The sequence below is a fragment of the Herpailurus yagouaroundi genome, unplaced genomic scaffold (genome assembly GCF_014898765.1).
Source record: "Herpailurus yagouaroundi ecotype Mexico unplaced genomic scaffold, PumYag 140, whole genome shotgun sequence".
Classification (NCBI taxonomy): domain Eukaryota; kingdom Metazoa; phylum Chordata; class Mammalia; order Carnivora; family Felidae; genus Herpailurus; species Herpailurus yagouaroundi.
Window position 1 is genome coordinate 66,784,412 of NW_024412395.1, and position 15,097 is coordinate 66,799,508.

Sequence of the window (15,097 nt, forward strand, 5' to 3'; positions counted from 1 at the left end):
AGTGAGTACCACAGTAAAGCAAGTCAAATGAATTTTTTGGTTTTCAGTACACATAAAAGTTATGTTTACATTATACTGTAACCTATTAAGTGTGCGATAATACTATGTTTGAGAAAGCAATGTACATACTTGAACTAAAAAATGCCTTACTGTTAAAAATGCTAACATTATTTGAGCTGTCAGTGCATTATAATATTTTGCTGGTCTTGTCTCAATGTTAAAGACTGCTGACTGATCAGGGTGCTGGTTGCTGAAGGTTGGAATGGCTGAGACAATTTTTTAAAACAAGATAACAATGAAGTTTGCCTCATCAACTGACACTTCCTTCCATGGATGATTTTTCTGTAGCATGTGATGCTGCTTGATTGCAGTTTACCCACAGAAGAACTTATTTCAAAATTAATCAATACTCTTAAACCCTACAACTTATTAACTAAGTTGATATAATATTCTAAATCCTTTGTTGTCATTCCAACAATCTTTACAGCATCTTCACCAGGAATAGATTCTCTCTCAAGAAACCACTTTCTTTGCTCATCCATAGGAAGCAACCCCTCACCTATTTAAGTTTTATCATGAGATTGCAGCAATTCAGTCACATATTCAGGCTCCACTTCTAATTCTATTTCCCTTGCTATTTCCACCATATCTGCAGTTACTTCCTCCACTGAAATAGTGAACCCCTCAAAATCATCCATGAGGGTTGGAATCAACTTCTTCCAAACTCTTGTTAATGTTAATATTATGACCTCTCCCCATGAATAATGTTCTTAATGGCATCTAGAATGGTGAATTTTTTTCCAGAAGGTTTTCAATTTACTTTGCCAGATCCATCAGAGGAGTCAGTATGACAACTATAGCCTTACAAAATGTATTTCCATACTTCTGGGGAAGATGGCAGAGTAGGAGTATCTTAGGATCACCTTGTCCCATTTGTACACCTACATAACACTCACATCAGGTTAAATAACCCAAAAAATGACATGAAGACTGGAAGAACAGACTGTTCACAGCTAAATGTAGGGAAGAGTCTACATCAAAGAAGGTAAGGAGGGTGGAGATGCAGTTGGGAGCCAAACTGACCTGTGGTACCGTCCAGAATGGGGAGAGATGCCATTAGTGTGGAAAGGGGGGAGGACCAGACCCCAAACCAGGCACTTCAGGCATGGGGAATCTGCACAGAGAAGACAAATCCCCATAACATTTAGCTATGAAAACTAGAGGGGCCTAACTTTGTGAGTTCTTATAATCAGTGGGGCTTAACAACTGGAACTTTAAAAATCAAAAGGGTTGGCTCTGGGAGAGCCAGAGGGATAAGAAACTGAGTCTCTACCCTAAAAGAGTGAAACAAACAGCCCCACTGAGATCAGCATAGAAACAGCAGTTTAAAAAACGCCTGGGATATACAGGAAGGAGATGTATTTGCAAATCTCAGAGTATGTGCTGGAGAGGAAGCAATCTTTGGGAGATAATTCCAAGAACCAAATAGCTGGTGGGCACCATTTCCCTCCCCTAGTCCCCAGTCTAGATACACAGACATGTGTGGGAACAAGTGCAGTGCCAACACTCAAATGGGAAAACATCCCATGCTCATGGATTGAAAAAAAATATTGTTAAAATGTCCATACTACCCAAAGCAATCTACAGCTTTAATGCAATCTCTATAAAAATACTAACAGGGGCACCTGGGTGGCTCAGTCAGTTAGGCATCTGACTTTAGCTAAGGTCATGATCTCATGGTTCGTAGGTTTGAGCCCCACACTGGGCTCTCTGCTGTCAGCACAGAGCCTGCTTCAGATCCTCTGTCTCTCTTTCTGCCCTTCCCCCACTTTCATGCAGGCGCTTTCTCTCTCTCTCTCAAAATAAATAAATAAACTTAAAAAAAAAACTACCAACAGCATTTTTCACAGAACTAGAACAACCCTAAAATTTGTATGGAATCACAAAAGACCCTGAATAGTCAAAGACATCTTGAAAAAGAAAAACAAAGCTGGAGGTATCACAATTCCAGATTTCAAGTTGTATTACAAAGCTGTGGTAATCAAAACAGTATGGTACTGGCAGAAAAACAGACATATGGATCAATGGAGCAGAACAGAAAGTCCAAAAACAAACCCACAATTATATGGCCAATTAATCGTCAACAAAGGAGGCAAGAATATGCAATGGAAGAAAAGTATCTTCAATAAATGGTTTGTGGACAGCTGCACAGTTATATGCAAAAGAATGAAACTGGACCACTCTCTTACATCATATACAAATATCAACTCAAAATGGATTGCAGACCTAAATGTGAGACCTGAAACCATAAAAATCATAGAAGAGAGCACAGGCAATAACTCTTCAAATATCAGCCATAAGAACATCTTTCTAGCTATGTCTCTTGAGGAAAGAGAAGCAAAAGCAAAAAAAAAAAAAAAAAAAAAAGCAAAAAAGACAAAAAACCTATTAGGACTACATCAAAATAAGAATAAAGGGGCCCCTGGGTGGCTCAGTCGGTTAAGCGTCCGACTTCAGCTCAGGTCACGATCTCGCGGTCCGTGAGTTCGAGCCCCGCATCGGGCTCTGGGCTGATGGCTCAGAGCCTGGAGCCTGCTTCCGATTCTGTGTCTCCCTCTCTCTCGGCCCCTCCCCCGTTCATGCTCTGTCTCTCTCTGTCTCAAAAATAAATAAACGTTAAAAAAAAAAATTAAAAAAAAAAAAAAAGAATAAAAAAAACTTCTGCACAGCAAAGTAAACAACAAACAAAACTAAAAGCCAACCTACTGAATGGGAGAAGATATTTACAAATGACTTATCTGACAAGTGGTTAGCATCTAAAATGTATAAAGAACTTACAAAACTCAACACGAATCAAATAATCTAATTAAAAGTGGGCAGAGGACGTGAACAGACATTTCTTCAGCGAAGACTTACAGATGGTCAACAGACACATGGAAAGATGCTCAACACCACTAATCATCAGGGAATCACAATAAGATATCACCTCACACCTTCCAGAATGGCTAAAATAAAAAATACAAGTAACAACATGTGTTGGTGAGAATGTGGACAAAAAAGGAACCCTCTTGTACTATTGGTGGGAATGCAAACTGGTATGGCCCCATTATTGAAGACAATATGGAGGTTCCTCAAAAAATTAAAAATAGAAGTATTCTATGATCCAGTAATCACACTACTGGGTATTACCCAAAGAATATGAAAACACTAATTTGAGAGAATATATGTGCCCCTATGTTTATTGCAGCATTATACACAATAGCCAAATTATGGAAACAACCCAAATGTCCACTGATAGATGAGTGGACAAAGAAGGTAGATGAATGGACAAAAAAGAAGTATACACACACACACTGGAATACACTCAGCCATAAAAACGAATGATATCTTGCCATTTATGACAACATGGGATGTAGAGGGTATAATGTTAAGTGAAATAAGTCAGTCAGAAAAAGACAAATACCATATGATTTCACTCATATGTGGAATTTAAGAAACAAAACAGAAAAAAAGAGACAAGCCAAAAAACTCTCTTTTTTTTTTTTTAAGTATTTACTTATTTTGAGAGAGAGATAGAGACAGAGACAGAGACAGAGAGAGGGAGAAAGAGAGAGACAGAATGAGAGTAGGGGAAGGGCAGAGAGACAGGGAGAGAGAGAGAGAGTTCCAAGCAGGCTCCCCCAGCATGGGGCTTGAACTTATGAACCATGAGATAATGACCTGAGCCAAAATCAAGAGTTGGGCACTAAACTAACTGAGGCACCCTGGCACCTCAAAAAACTCTTAACTATAGAGAACAAATTGGTGGTTACCAAAGGGGAGGTGGGTGGGGGATGCATGAAGTATGTGAAGAGGATTGAGTACAGTTATCAGGATGAGAACTGAGTTATATGTAGAATTGTTGAATCACGCTATTGTGTACCTGAAACTAATATAACACTGTATGTCAATTATACTGGAATTAAAATTTAGAAATGTATTTCTTAAATAATAAGACTTGAAAGTCAAAATTACTCATTGATTCATGGGTTGCATATGCTATGTTCTATTGTGTTTCTTATCACTCTACAGATATATTTCCATAATATTGCAGAAACTGCTTTTACCAAGATCATCTAATTGTCAACTAAAAAAAATACCTGTGATTGTCAACTAAAAAAAAATACCTGTGTATTTTTATTATTTAATGTGGTGAGTATTCCTTATCTTGAAACTCTCTCCTTTTATTTAATCCACTTTCTCTGCCTAGAATGTTTCTCTACCTTAATGTTCTCTTGTCTCTACCTACAATATCTTCAACACATTTAGTTATACAATTTATTATCCAAATAGGTTGAAGTGTAACAGCCAGAGCCTAGGAACCTAGCCAGAGCCAGAGGAAATGGAGATGGAGAGCCTTAGTACAGGCTTATTATATACCCACAAGTTATTTTATGCTTCATAAGACCTGTGGTCTACAAAGTGTCTGAAGCACCCACAGGACATGGGTAAATATCCACTGGATTGGACAGAAATGTATGTGTGTTTTTGTGTTAATGAGAGTAAGGACAATTTTTATTTAGATAATTCACTAAAATTATTATTATTACTAATAAAGGGACTTTATTTATTTATTTATTTACTCAGAGAGAGAGTGCAAGTGGAGGAGCTGCAGAGGGAGAGGAAGGGAGAGAATCTTAAGCAGGCCCCACATTAAGTGCAGAGCCCAACATGGGGATCCATCTCATGACTGTGAGATCATGACCTGAGCCGAAATCGAGTCAGACACTTAACTGACTGAGTCACCCAGGTACCCCTGAAGTTATTTTTAAAAACTAATTTTATCCCATATCCTTTCAAAATTATTTCTTTTGTATATTTTTATAGCTAATGTGTTAATAATACACAGTATATTTAATTTTCTTTAATAAGGAATATGACAAAAAATTTGAAGGCCTGTCCACTAATAAACAGCTCAATCAAGGTAGTGAAATACAACCAATCCACTCAGCATTCTTCCTCCATGAGGGAGAAACAGTGGGGGAGTGAGGCAGAAAAGACTTCCTTCCCCTAGAGATCAATCGCTTCAAAACAAGTATCAAATCTCCCTGTATTTTTTTAATAACTTATGTCATTTTTAATTTTACATTTACTTAGATGATCAATTATTTACTGAGGAAACTACTATATCCCTAATGCCTAGTAGAATCTCCGGTAGTATTAATAATAACAGACATTATTTGAGTATTTGCTGTGTGTCTGAACCATTTTATATTCACAAAATTCCTATGAGGCTGGTTTTATAATTATCCACATTTTATTTATTTATTTATTTATTTATTTATTTATTTATTATTTTTTAATGTTTGAGAGAGAGAGAGACAGAGCACGAGCAGAGCAGGAGCAGAGAGAGAGGGAGACACAGAATCTGAAGCAGGCTAGTAGGCTCTGAGTTGTCAGCACAGAGCCTAATGTGGGACTCGAACTCACGAGCCATAAGATCATGACCTGAGTTGAAGTCAGACATTCAACTGATTGAGCCACCCAGGCACCCCATCCACATTTTAAAGATGAAAAAAATGTGGAAGAGAAGCAAAGTAGTTAACTAGCCCAAAAGTCACACTGCCAACTTATAGTTGTACAAGGATTAGATTCAAGCAGTCTGACTCTAAAGCCTTCCTTTTTACTTGCATAATAATGTTACTAGGATATAATTAATATTTACTGAATAAAGGAATGAATAAAACTTATTCAAACTGAAAAATTATTTAAATGTCCCAAGTCACAAAAGAAATGTAAGCTTCACTGAGAATCTTACCCTTGCTTTCCTTGAAAATGTGGCATCTTTTCTTCTGTTTCATTTTTAATATCTACATATTTTACAGTTTCATCTGATCTGTTTTCTAGTGATCTCCATCTTTGATTTCTCTTCTGTAATAGGTAAAAATAAATGTTACTTTGCAAATCATGGAAATTTTTAATTTTGTGGATTAAAATCAGCCACATATTAACAACATAATGTGAATAATATTCATTTAAAATTTTTTAACATTAAAAATTTATAAATTATTAGTGAGTCTAATATACTATTGTACAGCTACTATAATAACATTACTTTTTAAGGTAAGAATATTAATGAATAATAGTAATTTTTTTGTGGATGCTTTATCTTGTCTAATAGGTAGAATTATTATTCAACATCAGGAGGCATTTACTTCTAAGTATACAGTATAAAGGATTGAAATAAAATTTCATTATTGTTGATGTAAGAAAATTTAAAACCATAAGTTGTTGTCAATAAGTTATGCCAATTTGAAATGCTGAGCTTTTTTTAAAATGAATTTTCAAGTTTAGTGGCTGTAATTCCTATACTTAAGATTTATGTGTAATGTCATAGGATGTTTGTTATTGTTAGATTTTATAAACTACCAATGTGAGAGTTAGTTGCACTGTACATCTCTATGAAAAAGAATTCTCCTAAAAATATAGTCTTAGGTTTTTATTAAAAAACAATCATCTCTATTCCAAAGTGTTATGTATTATTATTCTTAGATTTACTTTATTTAGATTTACAACAGGATAAATACAAACACCATATAATTCAAGATGGAAACCGTACCTCACGAAATGTAAAGGGATGAGAAAGATGGCAGCAACTATCAAAACATTCCTGGCATAAGTGATACTCTATGCATTTGGTACACCTAAAAAGGCAAAATATTAAGACATACAAGAAAAAAACCAATTATTTTGATGGTTTAGGTGAAAAATTCCAGCTAAAATTTCCTGGGAACTAGGCAGATAGGACAAGGCCCATCTTTTCTCACCTGTTATTATCTTCCTACCACTACTGTAACAAATTACAGCAAATTTAGCAGCTTAACAACACAATTATCTTATAGTTTTGCAGGATAGAAGGCTGACATAGGTCTCAAGGGACCAAAATCAAAGGGTCAACAGGGTTGCATTTGTTTCTGGAGGTTCTAAAGGGGACCCCTTTCCTTGGTCTTTCCATTTTCTAGAAGCTGTCTACCTTCCTTGGCTTAGCTTGTTGTCCTTTCCTTTATCTTCAAAGCAAGCAATGCTTTGTCTCTCTGGGCTTTTCTTCCAAAGTCACATCTCCCTCTGACTCTTTTTTTGCCTCCCTTTCCACTTTTAAGAACACTTGTGATTACATTTGGCCCAGGCAATCAAGAATAATCTTCTTACTTCAAGGTCAGGTGTTTAGCAATCTCAATTACATCTGCAACCTTAATTCCCCTATGTTAGGTAAGTTCTGGTCATAAGAATGTGGACATATTTGGGAAGGCATTATTTTGTCTACCACACAATCCTTCCATGATTTCTTTCCACAGTACCTTAATTTTCAGTTCTTTCTTTATCTAAATTCCTACAGGATTTATAGCCTATTAGATAGTCTATCGTTTGATTAGCCAGTGTTTTCCAATTGTTTCAAGAATGCGAGAGTTGTGCTTAGCAGAATACTTCTTAAAAATAAAAATTATATTCCCTTTTTTCTCACAATATGTAAAAAGTTATATGTATAAAAAGTTATTAAATAAACAGAAACTTCACTTTCCACAAAAGCTTTAATCTCAAACTTACATCATTTATAAAAAAATTTGCAATAAGTACATAATTTTAATTTACTTGCAGCAATATTTACCAAACAAATAATATTCTGGGCAGTAATCAAACAAAGTTATTTTCTTATGCAAGTTATTAAAGTTTTAGAAAACTATTTCCATGAGAAATCTGGGAAAATATGTCCTTTAAACATTTAGAAGTGCATGCACTAATTTATTATTGTTATTATTTTAACATTAACCAATCATAGCAATGGAGCATTTTATTTGATACACCAAATTTTGCTAGGCAAGAAAAAATTAAGTATCTCTATATTTCAACATATATATATGTGTGTGTGTATACATATACATATGTATACATATATACTTATGTGTATACATATACATATGTACACATATATACATATGTATATACATATACATATATACACACATATATATATACATATACACACACACACACATATATATGTATTTAGAATTAACTTCTTAAAAGAAGTAGCTCTGTTGTAAAACTCTAATGAAGAAGGAACTGAAAAGCTTTCTAGTTTGTCTCCTACTCAATACATTACTAAAACTACTGGGAATAGTTTTTCAGGCTAATGACTAAAATGTCAGTATCTGAGGGAATGAAATGAAGGTGAAGTCACAAATATTGAAATAAATTCTTTAATTTGTAAGAGAGGACTGATATAGAGGTAAGTAATTGTAAGCCAAATCTAGAGTGGAGAAATTATTCTCCTAGTGTAGGGCAGTAAGCAGGGAGCAAAACAGTGGACCTGTATTTGGAACAAGTCTCCCCAGAATGTGCCACTTTGGCATGTGGATTACTTTGAGCTCAAGTCAATCAAGGCCCAAAAAGAGTCAGGAAGAGCTTTTTATCTCCCCCCTCAACTACCTAAAGGAATTTAGATAGAGGCCCAGTCTAGGAAGAGAGCTATCACCAGAGATAACTACAAAGAGTATGTACTAGGTATGGTAAACTGGAGGGAGCTCAGCAGGACCTTTTTGTTCAAATTCCTCTCTGTGTCCTATTGTCTCACCATGGCTTGACATTTGTTTTTCCCATCTTCCCATAAATTGTCCTCTTTCCCTTTGAAGACACGAACTCCTACCCCCTTTCTCCTTAGCCCAGGATGGCTTCTAAGCCTTAATTGCTTGTCTTTGAAACTTTCATGTCAGTGTGAGGCTCCTGCATGAACAAATTTAAATTTGCTTTTTCTGCTATTAATCTGTCTTACGTCACTTTAATTAATAGACCAGAAAGGTATAGAAAATTTTTTCCTCCTGTACAAGGGGTAGTGTGAAGAATCATCCACAAAGACAGAGAGAGCAGTCAGAAAACTCAGAGGGAAAGAGTGCACTACCATTAACAAAATACTTAAAAGAAAGATTTGAAATTATCTACAAAAGCCACACTCTAATAATTTGAGGAACAGGCAACAACGAGGACTGAGAATTTTACACCATGTCTGCTTCATGTCCTCATCTCTCACAGCTGTTCCTCCCAACCCCCTCTTTCACATGTTATCTTAGCTTCTTACTGTTTGGATCTGTACCTCTTGAAAACAATGGTTACTAATACCGAAGATCAAGTCCTTCCTTTTTCTGGAACCTATTTAACTAACATTCCTGATGCTAGCTGAATACCTGCTAAACCTTCACAAAAATTCTGACCTTCTTTCTCAAGTTAAAATGTTCCTTTGGAGTCTTCTCAGGCCAGTCATTTTCCAGTAAAGACTCTTACTTACAGTGATCCAGTTGATTTTCTTCTATGTGACACATAAGGAAAACAAAGAACTAAAACACTATAAACCAGAAAAGTTACCATTTGCTGACAGGAGTGATTAAAAACAGTTTTATGATTTTATGAGAGGGTTCTAAAAAATGTATGAATTGGGCTCATCATAATGTATTTCTAGGAAGACTGGAAAAAAATATTTTCTTCACATAGAGTTAAGCTAAAATTTTAATTAAAACACAATTCCTAAGCATAGCAATTAATTGATGTTTTAGTGTGGCAATTGCAGGAAAGTTTGGGGATTAAGTACAAAAGTAACAAAAACTGTTTTCTCTAATAATTATCTTATTGCCATTGAAGCATAGGATTGAAACAAAAAACACATGTACTTGTTGAAATGTGGAGTTCAGGAAACTCAATTAAACATTCAGTCAATCTAGTCAATATCCCTCTAGCTCAATTATAGAAGTTTTTGGCAATATCAATGATGGTTCAAAGAAAGTTACAGAAGCTGAGAGGTCTAGAAGTGGAGGGTTCTGAATTTGGAAACTCATTTAGGCCAAAGCAACAAGCATGTGTCCAGAGCTTCCAGGACAGAATGCTACTTCAGACTCTCAATCTAGACTGGAGTGCAAAGCCAATACCTTTCTGTAAGTGAAGGAATAAAACAATGAGTTTTTGAGGTACTAGGCTGACATAGATCACCAGTCTGGAAATCCTAAATAAGCAACCATCACTTACTCAAACATACTACATACAGAAGGAAGAACCCAGCCTAAATGACTAGTACTCTAATGCTTCAAGTCTTCTAATGTTAAAAAGAGTTAGAAAACATGTTTATCATTTTACTGATGACACTTACTTATAACATCTCCCCTCAATTGGCAATTGTTTACAGTTATTACAGGGAATTCCAAGGTGTTTGTCCAGTCGCTCTTTTTCAGCTGCAGTTACAAGTTTGCTAGAGTTTTTGAATTCCTCTAAAATAAGTTTTATTGGTGCAAACTCTTTCCTACATAGAGGACATTTCAACATGGAAGCATTTGATATCATATCCTGATAATTAGCTAGGATCTTCATGCATTTTATATGAAGGCTATTGCCACAGCCAAACCTGTTAGAAATAAAATGAGTTTACCATTTGTATCCATCAAAGTTATATGTATTTATATAAATAAAACTTTCTGTGCTAACATCTTTGTTTCCTATAAAAACAGATTCTGAACCAATTTTCCAGATATGGCTTGATTATACACATAAACACTATCTTATTCACCTACCTAATCTATCATCTTTAATCTATACACCAGAATTCCTAACAAATTCTCCCCCATTCCAATGAAATGGTGGCAAACAATTTTGCATCATTTTCTTTTTTTTAAAGATTTTATTTTTGAGTAATCTCTACACCCAACCTAGGGCTCAAACCCACAACCCTGAGATGAAGAGAGCCACTCAGGCACTCCAGTATTTTTCATTTTTAAAGTCAGGATAAATATAATCTTGACCAAAAAGAAAATTGTAACAATAGTAATTATTTTTAAATGAAAGACATCACTGAGAGCAGGGGTATCACCTCATTTTTCTAGAAATCACAATATTTGATAGTACCTGAAAAATATCTACTGAGAGAAATAATATTTTGGGAAACAGTTAATAATTTAAAAATATGCAATAGAAGCTGCCATATGAGGGGTGCCTGGGTGGCTCAGTCGGTTGAGTGTCCGCCTTCGGCTCCGGTCATGATCTCACAGCCTGTGAGTTTGAGCCCCGTGTCAGGCTCTGTGCTGACAGCTCAGAGACTGGAGCCTGCTTCAGATTCTGTGCTTCCCTCTCTCTCTGCCCCAACCCACTCGCATTCTGTCTCTGTCTCTCTCAATAATAAATAAACATTAAAAAAATAAAAAAAAAGAAGCTGCTATATGAAAAACTACATGGATGAAAGTTTTGGCAAATAATCAGGAGTAAGAAAATGAAAAATTCAATAGCAAATGGTTGCCCAAATATCCAAGTCCAACTTTTCAGTGCCTTGAAGAATAGTATGAATATGACACTCTCAATAAATGTTTGTGTATAGGTAAAAATTTGAATTACTTAGGTTGAAAGATAGAATTTGAAACTGAAAGGAATTTTTAGAATATTAAAGTACTATCTTTACTCAGAAAATTCTTTGTAACTTCTCTGAGCCAATGGGTATAAAACAAAAATGTGAAAATTATCCTACCTTAATAGCTTAAAGTGGAGAAGGGAGAAGGGAATAAAGTGGAGTTAGATTTTAATTTTCACCCTTTATATTGTAGCCTAGAAATATTTAGAGTAAGAACAGGACCTGTTATAACATATATGTTAGGAAACAAAAGAAGGCCATTTAAATATAAATTAAGCAATACGTAAAGCTTTTTATTGTTTTTCTATCAACATGTCTCCTAACAAGAAATTACAAACATATTAAATTAGAATTTTTTCATAAGCTTTAAATCACCAAAGGAAAAAAACATGTAGAACACTGGGAAGATGGCAAAGTAGGAGAATCCTGAGGTCACGTTGTCCTATGGACACACTGAGATAACAGCTACATCAGTGCAATTAACTCAGAAACAACCAAAGACTGGCAGAACATATTTTTCACAGTTCATCGTAGAGAGAATGCAACATTCAAAAGTGTAGGGGGAGCAGAGACGTGGTCAAGAACTAAACCCATGTGGAGGTTAACCACAATGGGAAGGGTAACACAAGCATGGAGAAGTGAGAGAATCAGACCCCACAGCAGGCACCTCAGGCACAGGGAACCTGCACTGGGAAGACAAGTCCCCATAACATTTGGCTTTGAAAACCAATGGGGCTTAACACTGCCAGCAGGGCCTAGCTCCAGGAGAGCCAGAGGGTGATAGGAAACTGAGTCCCTGCCGTTAAAGAGCCAGCATAACAAATAACCCAGCCCAGATATAGTAATAAAAGCAGCAGTTTGAAAAGCACCAGGGGGTACACACGAAGGAGATTATTTACTAATTTCAGAACATGCCCTAGAAGGGCAAGGATCATTAAGAGACTTCAAGAACAAAAGAGCCGGTGGGTGCCATTTCTATCCTCTTCCCAGCCCCATAGGCTAGATACCTGGATGTTTGTAGCAATCAGCTAAACACTTTCCACCTATCTTGCTATTGCAGTGCTTCTGGCCCTCACATTATCATGTGGATCCATGACAACCAACTTTCCCCACTCAGTAGGTGTCCCCCCATAGCAGCTCTTGCCCTAACATGCTCTGTAGGCAGCCCTGGCAAGGACCAGCACCACTCTAAAGCGACTCCTGCTCTCGGGAGAGGAGAAGGTAACTACACACACCAGTGCACCCACAGTCCCAGAAGCCAAATCTTACAGTTGGAAGCTCAGAGACTGCCCTGTCAATCAGTGCAACTGTAGCATGGGCACACAGAATGGGGGCAGGCATGGGGTCTGACTTCTGGACCCATCCACCCATGAAAGCCTCTCAGGAGACAAGGCAGAGAGAGTAACCTGCAGACAGGTGTGACAACAGCCCCAACAGATGGACTGGAGGTAGGCATCTAGTCTGACATCTGGCTCCATTTACCAATGAAGCCCTCTCAGATGACAACACAGGAGAGCACTCTGCACTTCAGCATGACTGCAGCTCCAACAGACAGACTGAGGGCAGGCATCTGGTGTGACTACTAATGCTGCCCAACTACAAGCCTAGTGCTTTAGATGGGTTCAAATTAAAGCAACATTAATGTAAATAGACTATTATATTCATAGGATGTTATATATGAACCTAATGGCAACCACACATAAAAATGACAACCATATAAAAACAACCTTATAATTGATATAGAAAAAGTAAAGAGAAAGGAATCCAAGTACAACACAAAAGGAAGCCATCAAACCACAAGAGAAGAGAGCAAGAAAGAAGAACAGAGAACTACAAAAACAACCATAAAACAAGTAACAAAATGGCAATAAGTACATATATACCAATAAATACTTTTATTTAAACATTTTTTTTAACGTTTTTTTCAACGTTTATTTATTTTTGGGACAGAGAGAGACAGAGCATGAACGGGGGAGGGGCAGAGAGAGAGGGAGACACAGAATCGGAAACAGGCTCCAGGCTCTGAGCCATCAGCCCAGAGCCCGACGCGGGGCTCGAACTCACGGACCGCGAGATCGTGACCTGGCTGAAGTCGGACGCTTAACCGACTGTGCCACCCAGGAGCCCCTAACCAATAAATACTTTTAAATATAAATGAATAACCAATAAATACTTTTAAATATAAATGAATAACCAATAAATACTTTTAAATATAAATGAATAACCAATAAATACTTTTAAATATAAATGAATTAGGGGTGCCTGGGTGGCGCAGTTGGTTAAGCGTCCGACTTCAGCCAGGTCACGATCTCGCGGTCCGTGAGTTCGAGCCCCGCGTCAGGCTCTGGGCTGATGGCTCAGAGCCTGGAGCCTGTTTCCGATTCTGTGTCTCCCTCTCTCTCTGCCCCTCCCCCGTTCATGCTCTGTCTCTCTCTGTCCCAAAAATAAATAAACGTTGAAAAAAAAATTTAAATATAACCTCCCCTAAAGTTCAGTGCCTATCAACGATTTAATGAAATCCTATAGAAATGTAGCCAAATCCTTTTCTCTGACCCACTTAGTGTCTGTAGAATCTTAAAACGCCTCTTAATGGTCACAGAAAATATCTCCCTCCACAATGGCTCCATATTCTTATCCAGAGAAGGACAGAAGAAGGAACAAGACTACTTAGAGCAAAGAGAGGTCAAGGAAGAAGGGAAGCAAAATAGTACAATTAGTCCCCCTCTGTAACAAGATCCACTGGGGTCTAAGGAAGCAGGAAAAGGCTCATCATGCACAATCCAATCGGTCTCAATGCAGGAAACAGCTTTGTCAACTCTGTCCACTGAGTGTCATGTATCACATCTCGTGTGTTAAATACACCTTCTCTTTTGGAAATATTCTTACAGCCCAAAGTAAACAAACAAACAAAACATGACAGTCAAGTGACACTGAGAGAAAATGGACAACACTGTCCTTGAAAGAAAGGACCACGGTATTCAAATTTCTCTTACAAAGGAACATAGTAAATACTATTAAAAGGATAGGTCGTGTTCCCATATGCCCTTGAGAAAAGGAAAAGTTCAACCAGGTAGTAGAGCAGGACACTGTCTTCTCTTTGTGGAACGCGGGTCATACATTTTAAAGGGCTTCCACGCGCACAACTGCATGTGACTCTCACAGAGGTCTTGTCAGTGTATCTCGAGAGGGCATTTCTGGATGTCTGTAAAGAACAATTCTTTATCCTGTGCAATTGTGCCTCACACTGCTGGGCAGCTGGCATCCCTGGTTTCCTTGGGTCCCAAAGGTAAGGAGCTCCCAGTGATTATGGCAAACAAAAGCACCGCCAATGACCCTACAAGGGTGATGCCTGGTTCAGAACCACGGGGGGTAAGGACAGGAATAATCAACGCTGTTTTATAGAAAAAAAGTTCAAATGATTCACCAGGACAAGTTGGGTAGAGCTAGGAATTAAATCTGACTTCCACGGTCCTGAGTTCCTTGATCCATATGGGTGAACCAAATTACAGGATTTCAAAAAAAACAAAACAAAAAACAAAAAAACAAAAAAAACCGCACTAGCTCTAATCTAGAACCTGCTTTCTGATTCCTAAATCCAACTCTCATTAAAGAATGCTGGTAGTAGTTTTCCAATGGCTCAAATCAAGAATATACTGCCAAATCTTCTAGAAGAAAAAAAAT

The 15,097-nt window shown here is 37.1% G+C and overlaps 1 protein-coding gene across 2 annotated transcripts in view; it reads right to left on the reverse strand.

Moving 5' to 3' along the window:
• ZSWIM2 (zinc finger SWIM-type containing 2) overlaps positions 1–15,097 on the reverse strand; it is a 34,141-nt gene that overhangs the window by 2,759 nt on the left and 16,285 nt on the right. The window contains exons 5-7 of one of the 2 annotated variants that reach the window (XM_040475598.1): positions 10,172–10,423; positions 6,599–6,683; positions 5,798–5,910 (exon numbers count right to left, since the gene is read on the reverse strand). In XM_040475598.1, coding sequence (XP_040331532.1) covers positions 5,798–5,910; positions 6,599–6,683; positions 10,172–10,423 — 450 coding nt within the window. The remainder of the gene's footprint in view (positions 1–5,797; positions 5,911–6,598; positions 6,684–10,171; positions 10,424–15,097) is intronic. The other variant, XM_040475599.1, reaches the window with a different exon arrangement.